Source organism: Heterocephalus glaber, unplaced genomic scaffold (assembly GCF_053883595.1).
Source record: "Heterocephalus glaber isolate CG9 unplaced genomic scaffold, H.glaber_assembly_v1.0 deba00001861, whole genome shotgun sequence".
Classification (NCBI taxonomy): Eukaryota; Metazoa; Chordata; class Mammalia; order Rodentia; family Bathyergidae; genus Heterocephalus; species Heterocephalus glaber.
In genome coordinates, this window is record NW_028258501.1 from 980,955 (window position 1) to 992,535 (window position 11,581).

The 11,581-nt window shown below is 55.9% G+C and overlaps 1 protein-coding gene across 3 annotated transcripts; it reads right to left on the reverse strand.

Moving 5' to 3' along the window:
* Positions 1–282: 282 nt before the first annotated feature.
* On the reverse strand, positions 283–7,185 carry Fam3a (FAM3 metabolism regulating signaling molecule A). Of its 3 annotated transcripts, XR_015448406.1 has the most exons (11): positions 7,026–7,185; positions 6,681–6,790; positions 5,252–5,365; positions 4,853–4,876; positions 3,958–4,167; positions 3,061–3,184; positions 2,910–2,968; positions 2,371–2,421; positions 2,064–2,148; positions 1,859–1,985; positions 283–953 (listed from the first exon to the last, which is right to left on the reverse strand). XR_015448406.1 is itself a non-coding variant. In XM_087204094.1 (10 exons), exons 2-10 carry the CDS (start codon positions 6,728–6,730, stop codon positions 858–860), a joined length of 711 nt encoding a protein of 236 aa, XP_087060220.1. In that variant the 5' UTR covers positions 6,731–6,790; positions 7,026–7,181; the 3' UTR covers positions 283–857. The 3 variants fall into 3 exon arrangements, 2 of the variants coding, with proteins under 2 accessions (XP_087060220.1, XP_087060221.1); XM_087204094.1 differs by lacking the exon at positions 3,958–4,167 and having other exon boundaries at positions 5,234–5,365; positions 6,718–6,790; positions 7,026–7,181; XM_087204095.1 differs by lacking the exon at positions 3,958–4,167 and having other exon boundaries at positions 6,718–6,790; positions 7,026–7,180.
* Positions 7,186–11,581: the final 4,396 nt, after the last annotated feature.

The window sequence follows — 11,581 nt, forward strand, 5'->3', positions numbered from 1 at the left end:
GTAGTCTAGGCTGGCCTTGAACTCACGATGATCCTCCTGCCTCAGCCTCCTGAGGGCTGGGATGACAGGTGTGCGCCACAACACCCAGCTTTACTTTCATTTCTTGCAGTCTGGTTTCCCTGGGGCTGGCAACACTTTCTGCTGCTGCCACAACAGAACTCCTAAGGCCAACAGTGTGACACTGCCACCACCAGGATGCCGGCAGTGTCCTGATTGCTCCCATCCAGAATACCAAACCACCTTCTCTTCTTCATCTCTACCCAGATACTTCTGCACCCTCAGTTTTGTTTATTTATTTATTTTTGGTCTTTTGAGAAAGAGTCTCGCTACATAGTCCAGGCTGGCCTCAAACTCATGGGGATCCCCCTGTCCCAGCCTCCCGAGTGCAGGGATGACAGACAAGCGCCAGCACAACCGGCTGCACCCCGTTTTACTTCCTATCCCAGTCCTTGCAGGCCCACACGTCCCAGTCCTGGCTCTGAATGGCGCCACCACTGGTCCCCGTCACTGTGGGGTGTGGCTGCGGGGCTGGGGACACAGGCTGTCTGCTCAGCCTCCTGACTCTGCTGTGGACCACAGGTTCATTAAGAGGCCACCTGGCGGGTGGCCTCCCCACACCACACGCTGCTGCCACTCGCCATGCCAGAGACTGCTCCCAGGCCCCTCCTGCTGCAGGGCAGGGATGGGCAACCCAGGGCCCTTGCAGCTGGGCCCTCAGGGTGGAGGGGAAAGGCTGGGAGGGGCAGGCCTTAAGGCCAGCTTGAAGGAGGACAGAGGTACCTGGGCTCCCATGCCAAGTGCACCTGGAGGCCATGTGGTCACGCCAGAGCCTCGGCTGGGCCAGGCCAGGCCCCGAGCTAGCCAGCCACACTTCGCCGTGGGATGCAGCCCTCCATCTCCAGTGCCTCAGGCCAGCCCTCGTACTTGTTGGTGTGCTTGCTGTTCTTCACGTGCTGCAGGGACGGGATGGGACGGGATGGGACGGGGACAGTCTGTGTGTGGGCTCCTGGGCTGCCACTGCCAGGGAGAGGGAACAGTGCAGAGTGGAGGGAGCATGCATCCCCGCTACAGGGAGCCCAGGCACCTGCAGCCAGAGCAAGGCCCCAGGGCAGGGCAGCTCCAGCCTCCTCCCTTTTTTTTTCTTTTTGGCTCTTTTGAGCCAGGGTCTCACTCTGTAGCCCAGGCTGGCCTCAGACTCAGGACAATCCTCCTGCCTCAGCCTCCCAAGTGCTAGGATAACAGGCGTGTACCATCTTGCCCAACTTCTCAAGCTGCTTCTTCATCAGCCAGAGCCTTTTCGAAATGTGTTCATGTGTCGTGGAGAATAGAGTTTAGGGGTGCTATGGCTTGGTCCCGGCCAGGAGCCTCCCCAAAGCGAGGCTGGCACTCGGGGCTCTCTTGCTGCCCAGCCCAAACACAGGGTCTGACATGTGCAACCCTGGAGTGCAGAATGTGGAGCATGGTGCAGGCCAGGGACCCAGGGCTTCGGAGGCCTCGGGTGGGCTTGTGCATCTCAGAGATGTTGGAAAGGATGGTTTTTGGTTGTGACTTTGCCAATATGCAAACTTTGTCATTTCAAGACCCTTTAAAAGCCAGGTGTGGTGGCACATGCCTCTGTCATCCCAGCCTTTGGGAGGCTGAGCCAGGAAGATCACCATGAGTTTGAGGCCAGCCTGGCCTACAGAGTGAGTTCAAGGCCAGCCTGGACTACATAGCAAGATTTTGTCTCAAACAAACAAACAAACAAACAAAAAACAAAACAAAAGACCCTTTAGGGTCAAACACATTCGAGAAGCCAATAAATGTTGCTATGGACAGAAGGGGCACCTGGGAGGCAAAGGCAGGGTTGCTGCTGTACCTGCTCAAAGGGGCTCTTGTTCTGCACGCCCTTGGCCCCCACGAACACCCAGCTGTCTCGGAAGGCCAGCTCCTTGGCGTTCCTGCTGCCTAGCTCGCTGAAGAGCTTCCGGGTCTCCTCATTCATCCTGCCACACAGCCGGAAGACAGGTGAGTCTGGGCTGTCACTGTGAGGCCAGGCTCAGGATCCCCTGGCAGGCACTTACTTGGTGGCTGGGTCGTCATAGGATGCCACGAACACCAGGGTGCCTTCGTGCAGGGGCCTGATGAACTTCAGCAGGTCGTTGACATCTGGGATGTGCGTGGCCCACAGAACACGGGGCTTTAGGTCCAGCAGCCCAGCCCTTCCTCAAAGCCCTCACTCCCATTGAGGAAAGCAAGACAGGACTGGGCGGGGAAAGGTCTCATCAAGGGACAAACTGGCCAGAAGCACAGCCTGTAGTCCTGGCTGGCGTCACCTCCCTCACCCCGAGCCCAGGGCCACTTAGGGTGGAAGATGCTGGCCACACTCACCTCCGGCCCACATGTCAAAGGCCCGGGCCTCAATGAGCTCGCCGCTCACCCCTGCGTCAGAGAAAGACAGGGACCTTCTGGGTGACCCACAGTGCCATTTGTACCACCCACTCAGGGGCACCATGGGTGGCAACTGGCAACTCTTCCAAAAGCTCTTTTTTGCTTTTTTGAGATGGGGTCTTCCCATGCAATCCATGCTGGCCTTGAACTCACTCTGTAGCCCAGGCTGGTCTCAAACTCATGGCGACCCTCCTGCCTCAGCCTCCCAAGTGCTAGGGTAACAGGTATGCACCATGGTGCCTGGCTTCCAGAGCTTTGCAAACACTCCCCTCCTTATCCCTTTGTTCAGATAGGCACAGCCCACCTGAAGCCACAGAGCTGGTGTGCATTTGGGGCCTGCATGTGGCTGCCTGCTTTGTCCATAGGTCACTTCCTCTGTGACCTTTCCTATAGCTCTGGGAGCTCCTGGAAGAGCACCCAGCAAACATGGTAGTATTTGGGGATGAGGAAGGGAGGGGTGGCATTGTGCGGGAACTCACCATTCACCAGGGCGATGTTCAGCCCACGGCCCACATTGTCCTTCACACTGCTCATGAGCCTGGCAGGGGACAGAGGCCACCATGGTCACTCAGGCTCTCTCCTCCTCAGGAGCCCTGCCCCACCTCTCGCCCCTGTGGGCCCTGAGCTCACATCTTGTCCTCCAGGCAGATCTTGGGCCCAATGACATTGGCGGCACCACTGACCATGCGGAAGGCGAGGTGCTCCTCGGGACATGGCTGGGGAAGGCCGCACTTGTACTTCCTGGCCCGTGGTTCTGAGCAAGGACAGAATTGTGACCCAGGGACCTGGCCCCAGAGTCACTTTAGATCCACCGGGTGGGGTATGGGCGAAACGGCTCAGCCAGGAGTTTGCAGGGCAGGGAACCAGCGCAGGAGGGGCGTGGCTCTGGCCAAGGCAAGGGACACTTGCACAATGTCCTGGGGCGAGGTGACAGCGGCCCAGGAGGCAAGGGCTGGCTCCCAGGTCCCCAAGTCCCCCTAGTGATGGGGAGCCTCTGTATATTTGGGCTCCGAGCCCTGTTTCCTCTGCTCCTGTGCACAGGCCACAGCCAGCCATTCATCGCCCTAGAAGTGCAGCGCAGGGAGCTCACTGCTGGGGAAGGGGCTTCAGGCAAAGATACAATGGAAGTGGAGCGTGGCAGCTGAGGCAGGAAGATGCCTGTGAGTATGAGGCCAGCCTGAAGTACACAGTCAGTCCCTTTCTCAAAAAAACAAGAAAATAAAAAAGATATGCTGGAACCCCAACTCCCAGCACCTCAGAATGTGGCCTTGTTTGGAAAGACGGTCTCTGCAGATGGATTAGTAAGGATGAGGTCATGCTGCAGCAGGCTGAGCCCTTATAAAGGCAGACGTGACAAAGAAGGAGGTGGCCATGTGACAAGGAGGCAGAGATCAGCATGGTGCACCTGAGGCTGCAAGAACCTGGACCAGGCCTGAAGCCCCTTCCCCTGGAGCTTCAGACAGACAGGGCCACCTGGCGACACCTCCACTTCACATTTCTGCCCCACAGAACCGCGCACAGGCCAACCTGCTGCTCTTTGTTACGGCAGCCCCGGGACACTGAAATCCATTTTGGTATCCGAAGTAGGGTCCTTCTGTGTGGCTGTGGCTTTGGGGCTGGGACTCTTCAGGTGCACAGCAGAAAGGGCCTAGATTCCCTTTAAGAGATGGCTGGTAGAAATACACGCAGTAGCCACACCTGTGATCCCAGCACTCAGGAGGCTGAGTCAGGAAGATCCTGAGGTCAAGGCCAACCTGGGTTAGAATAGGGAATCCCCAGCCAGCCTGGACTACAGAACAAGACCCTGTCCAGAAAAAAAGAAAACAAAACAGCCAGGTGCAGGGGCTCGGGAGGCTGAGGCTGGAGGATCACAAGGTTGAGCCCAGCCCTGGGCAGCTTAGCAGGATCCTGTCTCAAAGAATAAACCTAGATCGGTGGTGAATGCACTCCTATCACTCGGGAGGCTGAGGCAGGAGGATTGCTCCAAGTTTGAGGCCAGCCTGAGCTACATAGAAAAAAAAACCCAAATAAATAAACAAATGAATAAATAAATTTTTTAAAAAGGGCCGGGGGTGTAGCTCAGGGCCAAGGCCCTGGATTCCATTCCCAGACCCCCAGTACCTGAGAGACACAGAGAAAGAATATCCGCTAGCAAGAAGGCAAGCAAGGGTGTGGCTGGGCCAGCATTTGCTAAAGAGGCTGGGCTGGGCATGGGCCCAGCAACCTGTCCTTCCCTTCTAATTCCTGCCTTCTGAATGGCGATGTCCATCCACCTGCCCCTGGGCTTTGCACAGTGCAGTGCAGGGAGCTCACTGCAGGGTCCACAGCTCAGCAGGCAGTGCTAGCTGTGTTTGGGGGAGATGGGGAGAACCACAACCCTGAGGGCCACACAGGAAGGAGTGGGGCGGGGACAGAGCCTTACCTGCAGTCACAGAGCTCTCGGGGCCTGTGGGGATGAGAGTGTTTCTGTTGGCGTGGCGGCCTCAGAGCCAGGCCTCCCACTCAAGGTTAAATGATACTCAGAAGCAAAACTGAACACCCCTTTTTTGCTCCTGGAAAGGGGGAAACTGGAGCCATAGAGTACTTCGGGGACCTGGCCTGGTCACAGGGCAAAGAGGACCCTCCCCACATGAGGGTCCCATGGAGAGCCTGCAGGGTGCCTCCCAGTGCCCTACTGACTTCCCCTGGCCACGGGACTGGAACTCAAGCTGTAGCGCCTGCCTGGCAGGAGGAAGGTGGCACTCAGTACCAGGAGATAGGCGGAGGGCAGCTGGGGGCAGCCTGCCAAGGAAGGGACCCCCACCTGGGACTCCACACTCACTGGTGAAGAGGTGCTGGATTCGAGGAAAGCCATCGCCAGGCCCACCCAGGAGGATGCTGACGATGATCCAGGTGAGACCCACAGCAACGACTAGGACCACGATGCGGAGGGGCCCTGGGGGGGGACAGACAGGCAGGCCTGCCTCAGGCACCAGAGAATCCTGGGGTGACCCCTGGCCTCTTGGACCAGCTCTCCCCTTCCCCCCAGGAAGCAGGGCCAGAGGACTGGCCTGTGCAGACCTCCTGCCATCCACCCGGCTCCAGTGGGGGGACTCTCAGGACCCTGCTGCCCCCAGAAGGGAGCCGGGTCCTCCTCCAGGGCACCTCCACCTCTGCCTGTGGGCCCTGGGACTGGCAGTGCCACCACCGGCCCCCCCTTCCCTCTGGTCCTGATGGGAAGCCCAGTGCTTCACCTGCTGCAAGCTAGGGCCTGCTCTCCCCTCCCTTCCCTGATTTCAGGCAGTGGAGACCGGGCTTTCTGTGCTCTGTCTCCTGGGTTCTTAACATCTCCATCTCGAGAAAGCAGAGCTGGAAAGCACTCCTCCTAAGCCACACCCCACCTTCTCTCCCCCTTCAACTTCTTCTTCCCCACTCAAACTCTTCCAAAGTTTTCTACACTTGCCCTTGCTGCTACCTCACCTCCCACCCTCTCCCCAACCTGCTCCAATCTGGCTCTGGCCCTATCATCCCAAACAGACAGCTTGGGAAGATCTTCGTGGTCACCCGTGGGCTCTCATCCTCCTTGACCTCTCAGTGGGCTACCCGTGCCCTCCTTCTAATAGAAATCTTTCACCACTGGCCTCCAAGACAGTACGCTGTCCCCACCCAATGCCTCTGGAGACTATGTGGCTTGATGATGTTCCTCTAGTCCCCACCTAAAAGCTGGACAGAAGTAGGCTCGGTACTGCACTGCTCCTAGTCTCAACCTGTGCCCTTTTCCGGTGATTTCATCCACCTAGGTTGGCACAAAGTGCCATGGAGCAATGACTCATTGTTTTCTAGCTTCAGCCCTGGCCTCTACAGCACCCACACCCTCAGCGTTTCTCACCCCCCATCTCCACTCGATTCGGATCAAGCTGCTCCCCGAGCAGGTCTGCACTCCAAGTCTGGATCCTACTTTCCACCTTCCCCGAGCTTGTCCCTCCAGAAGGTGGCAGCGACACCAGAGTCGCCCTCAGCTGGCATCCAACCCCTGAAGGGACCCTGCCTCTCCACTTGTCCCCAGCTGCCAGGCCTCCTGGGGCCTCTGTCGCACCTCATTCGCTAAGAAGCAGCCCACCAGCTCTGAGCTGGGTGAACTTGGCCACTCTCATCTTCATCTCATGGTCTGAATGGCTCAGGGGTGAAAGGATTTGCTCAAGGTCACAGAGTGAGTGAGTGCGCAAAGCCAGCGGCTCTCCCAGGCCCCTCCAGACACAAAGTCCGCACACCTGGGCCTCCTTCCGGCGCTCTGTGGAAGCCACCCACCTGCCAACCTCATCTCCAGGACTCCCGCTGGGCAGGGACCGCCGGCGGGTGCACTGTTTGGGGCCCGTGCGCTCTGGGGAAGACGAAGCAGAAGAGCAGGTTTGGGTGGGGTCAGAGAGCAGTTTGTGTTGGGCCCCCTCGCGGGACGGGCACGATCAGTGCTACAGCTTGTTTCTCCAAGTACTGGGGAAGACGGCGGCTCTCGATTGGGCTGACAGAGGCCTCCAGGATTGGGCTGTGGAGTGGTTCTCCGGGGGCTCGGGCCACTCCCGAGGCTGGCGAGGGCGGCGGGGCTGGCGGGGACTTGCCTGGCCGCGGGGAGACGAGGGCTCGGCCCGGGGATGCTCGGCGGGCCGGCCGTCCCCTCCTCCCGGCGAGGGGAGGCCAGCGAGTCGCGCAGAAGAGACCGGCAGGACCGGCAATGGCGGCCCAGGGAGGGGCCCCGCAGCCCTGGCCCCGCCGCCCCGGCCCCGCCCACGCGTGTCCCGCCCCGGAAGTAATCCTCGGCTCTTCTCGAGTGGGGGGGCCTCGCTTCCAGGCTTTGTGCCGTGAGGTCGGGTACCTGCCGCCCGGAGGAGGCGGGGCATCTGGCAGTAGTCAGGAATCGTTGTGAGTTGCTGGACCGCGGGAGGTTCAGGTGGGGAAAGCCGCGGAATCCGAGGGCCTGGGGCCAGGCAGGGTGAGCCTGGGCAGCCTTCCTTCCCGGGGTGTGTTACGTCCAGAAGCTGCACGCGTGAAAGCCTTTGCCTGCCCCTCCGGCCTGAGCTCTGGCCCGAGTGTACCCTGACTGCTCGGTGCCATCTCTGTCCTTTGACCCCATGATCGCCCCCGAAATGATCCAGAGCACCAGGCACACAGCACTCACACGCAGTCCCCTTACGGTGCAGTCAGGTGTGGGTTTGGTTACTGAATTTGGTGGACTCTTAGGTATCTCTGGTGCCAAACTGTGGGCACCGTGCCCTCCTGCGCAGGGCCTAGTACAAGAACCTCGTGGTTCCTCACACCCGTACCTGGCAGGCCCTGGGCATCTGCCACGCGGGACGTTCCTGGAGGAGGAGAGAACGGTCCCTCCAGCGAGGTCCCAGGAGGGCTAGGGGCACCTCTGCCTTCCCCAGTGAAAGCACAAGAGCCTTGGGCCGGAGGTCCGGGAAAAGTAACTTCATGCTACAGAAAATCAAGTTTGCTGATGGTGATTTTGAAAGGAATTTGGGGAAGACGATTTTTGTTGTTTTGCATCAACAGCACTGGTTACTTAGAACAAATAAATAACAGCTTTTTGTAGTTGCTTCCTTTATCAAAAAGGAACATTTATGGGCTGGGGATTTAGCTCAGTGGTTCTAGCACCTGCCTTGCAAGCATAAGGACCCGAGTTCGATCCCTGGTACCAAAACAAAACAACAACAACAAAACAAAAACAAAAACAAAAAGGAACATTTGTGCCAGGCACTGTAATACACGCATCTCATCCCAGCACTTTAGGAGGCTGAAGCAGGAGGATTGGAACTTCAGTCTCAGCCTGGGCAACTTAGCAAGACCCTGTCTCAAAATACAAGATAAGGGATGGGGATTTAGCTGAGTGGTTCCCGTGCCTGACTTGCAAGTGCAAGGTCCTGAGTTCGATCCCGGTACCAAAACAAAAAACAAAAAAACAAGATGAAATGAGCTAGAGATGTAGCTCAGTCCCCACCAGAGGGGCTGGCCAACTACACCTGGTAGGGTCGGGCCCCACTGGGAGGGACTCTCATGACTGACTATTGGGCTGGGTGGTCAGAGAATTTCTTTACAGCTAAGGGTTGCTGAAAGGGTTTCTATGGTTTCTATGATCCATGCAGAGGAAAAGAAATCCTACGTTGTTCTTCTTTATTGGTACCAGGGATCGAATTTGGGACGTTGCACTTGTGAGGCAGGCGGGAACGCCACTGAGCTAAATTCCCGCACCTACCTTCCTTTTTTTTTTTTTTTTGGTACTGGGGATCGAACTCGGGACCTTGCGCTTGTGAGGCAGGCGCTGGAACCACTGAGCTAAATCACCAGCCCCCTGCCTATCTTTTTAAATTTCGACACAGGGTCTCACCAAATCACTAAGTTATTCAGGCTGGGCTCAAATTTGGGATCCTCCTGCTTCAGCCTCTGAGTGCTGGGATCACAGGTGTGCACCACCACACCCAGCTGCCTCCTGTTATTTTTATTGAACACTTCCTTCTGGACCATTTTTTAGTTTGAGGTGGAACAGGAACCCTCCTGGGGAGAAGAGATGGATAAAATTCTTGGCCCTGAACCCATAACCTGACCCGATGAAGGTGATGACCCCGGCTTCCCATTTCAGCAGTGGATGGAATGTATCCCCGTCTTTGCTGTAATCCTGGGCTCTTATCAGAGGATCAGGTCACTGTAAGGGGCAATGTGGTGCCTCGAGGTCTCCAAGAGCTAATTGGCTACTGATCCATATCTTTCATGAGGAAGAAATTTTTTAAAAAAACCAATCCTAGCCATGTGTGGTGTCTCATACCTGTAATCTCAGCATTCTAAGAGGCTGAGTCAGGAGGATCTCAAGTTTAAACCCAGTTGGAGAAATTTAGTAACTTGGCAAGACCTTGTCTCAAAATAAAAAAGTGTTTCCCTGGTACAAAATAAATAAATAAATAAATAAAAATTTAAAAACAAAGTGTTTAAAGGGCTGGGGATGTCACTCAATGTAAACACTTAGTACAAACATACTAGTACCCTAGTACTAAAAAAAAAAAGTCAATCTCATGACCCAGTGGAAATGTCCCAGTCCCTGCCCTCTCTTTGTTAAGGGGCGGCACAATCCCTCTGTAACTTTTCATTTCTGTTACCACTGAAACAGTCTTGCAGCTCACAAACGCTCTCTGGGGCACTATCTAACTGGTCATTAAGCTATCCAGCTGTCACTGGCTAGGGTCCGAGGAGGTGCCCCCAGGGAAGCTGGGGAACCTCGGCTCAGCCAGCTTCGCAGGTTCTGAGTCCTGTCACACAGACTGGTTTCTTAGGCAGGAAGAAGTGCATACCTGGGGGCGAGACTCCCCGGTTATGGGGTCTCAGAGGAAGTGGCTGGGTCAAGACGTTTTCCTAAAAACTTTCTTTGAACCCTTTTTCTCTATCTTAAAGTCAGGTTGCTGAGTTTTACCTTATCCACTGTTAATTTATGAACTTCTGGTATCTCTAAGGAATTTGGGTACAATGGGCCTGGAAGAAAAGAAAATCAAGCCTAGGGAGGAAAGGTATGGAGTGTAAACATGGGGAACCTTGAGTTACTTTGTGTCTTGAAGTTATGGTCTTCTAAAATTATTCTTATTATTTTTTGTACTGGGGATTTAATCCAGGGCCTGCATACTAAACATCCCCAAGCCTTTTAAAATTCTGAGACAGGGTCTAAGTCTCCAAGTTGCCCAGGCTGGACTTGAAATTCCAATCCTCCCGCCTCAGCCTCCCTGAGTGCTGGGAACACAGGAGTGTGGCCCCCAGTCCAGCTGCCTGCATCACTTTTTACACTTTTGGTTCCCTGCAGCTATTCCAGCATGGCCTTTTCCCTCCCATCCCCCCTTTTTTTGGTATCCGGGAGGACCTTGGTCTTTCGAGGCACGCAGCGGAACCACTGAGCTAAATCTCTGGCTCCTCTTTCTTTTCTTTTTTTTGGTACCAGGGATTGAACTCGGGTCCTCAGCTTTCGAGGCAGGCGCCAGAACCACTGAGCTAAATCCCCAGCCCTCCCCTTTCTTTTCAATAGTGGAGATTGAGGGCCGGGGATTTAGCTCAGTGTTTTCACCGCGTGCTGCGCAAGCGCAAGGACCCGAGTTCGATTTCCGGTACCAAAAAAATAAATAAATAAATAACAGTGGGGATTGAACCTGGGGAGCACTGGGTTGTATCTCCAGCAATTTTAAATGAATTAACTGGAGATAGAGCCTTGCTTAATTTCCCAGGCTGGCCTCCAACCTGGCATCCCCCTGCCTCCACCTCCTGACTAGTGGGGATTCCAGGTGAGTGCCTCCATGGCTGGCTGTCACTTTGCTGTTTGCCACTGTGCCCCTTGGAAGGCTCTCCTCCTGGCAGGAGCTGCACACTCAGGTGAGGGTGGCTTGAGCCCATGAGTTCAAAGCCAGTCTGGGTGACCTAGTGGGACCCAGTGTGTCCTCTGCCCTGGCCTTGCAGCTGCTGGAGCAGAGGATGTGGTCCCTGTTCCCTTTGCCCCGAGGTGGCTGCTGAGGACAGGTGTGTGTAAGGGTAGCAGGCCTGGAAGGGGGGGTTTCTAGCTGGCTTGTTTTGCTCTGGAGATGGCCTTGTAAATGCTTTCCTGACAGAAACCCAAGCCAGGCAGCTTCTTGTCCCCGAAGCTTCCTAGGACGTCCTAGTGGGGGCGGGAGCTCGCTGGCCCCCATTGTGGTCCACCCCAGGATGGTCTTACGGGCTTCTCCTCTAGCAGCACAGGAAGGATGATCCCTTCTGGCTGCTGCTCCAAGGCCAAGACGACAAAGTGGGGACAGCTGTTCTGTGTCTCCATGTGTACCCAGCAGTGGCAGGGCCACAATGCTGCAGCAGACTGGCGCTTGTAGGAACAGACTCTGTGGTCCCCAGGAAGCAAGCTGCCTCTCCAACCCAGGGGGTGGGCCCTGAGGGCCCAAGGGGACATCCTTTCTTTCTGGGTGAGGAATCTAGCTTTTTCCTTTCCCCTTTTCTTCTTTTTTTGTGGTTCTAGGGTGGAATTCAGGGACTCCTGGATGAACGGCCAGCTGTCTACCACTGAGTTACATCCCCAGTCCTTTTCAAATTTTATTTTGAGGCAGAGTCTCACTAAGTGTATTACCTTTCCTGTTGCTGAGACAAAATCCCCAACACAATAATG

Coding starts and splice junctions, on each gene's coding strand:
- Fam3a (XM_087204094.1), bottom strand. Junction 4,877..5,233: donor CAGTGAGTGTGGAGTCCCAG/GTGGGGGTCCCT, acceptor TCATCCCCACAG/GCCCCGAGAGCTCTGTGACT. Junction 2,422..2,909: donor GAACATCGCCCTGGTGAATG/GTGAGTTCCCGC, acceptor TCTCTGACGCAG/GGGTGAGCGGCGAGCTCATT.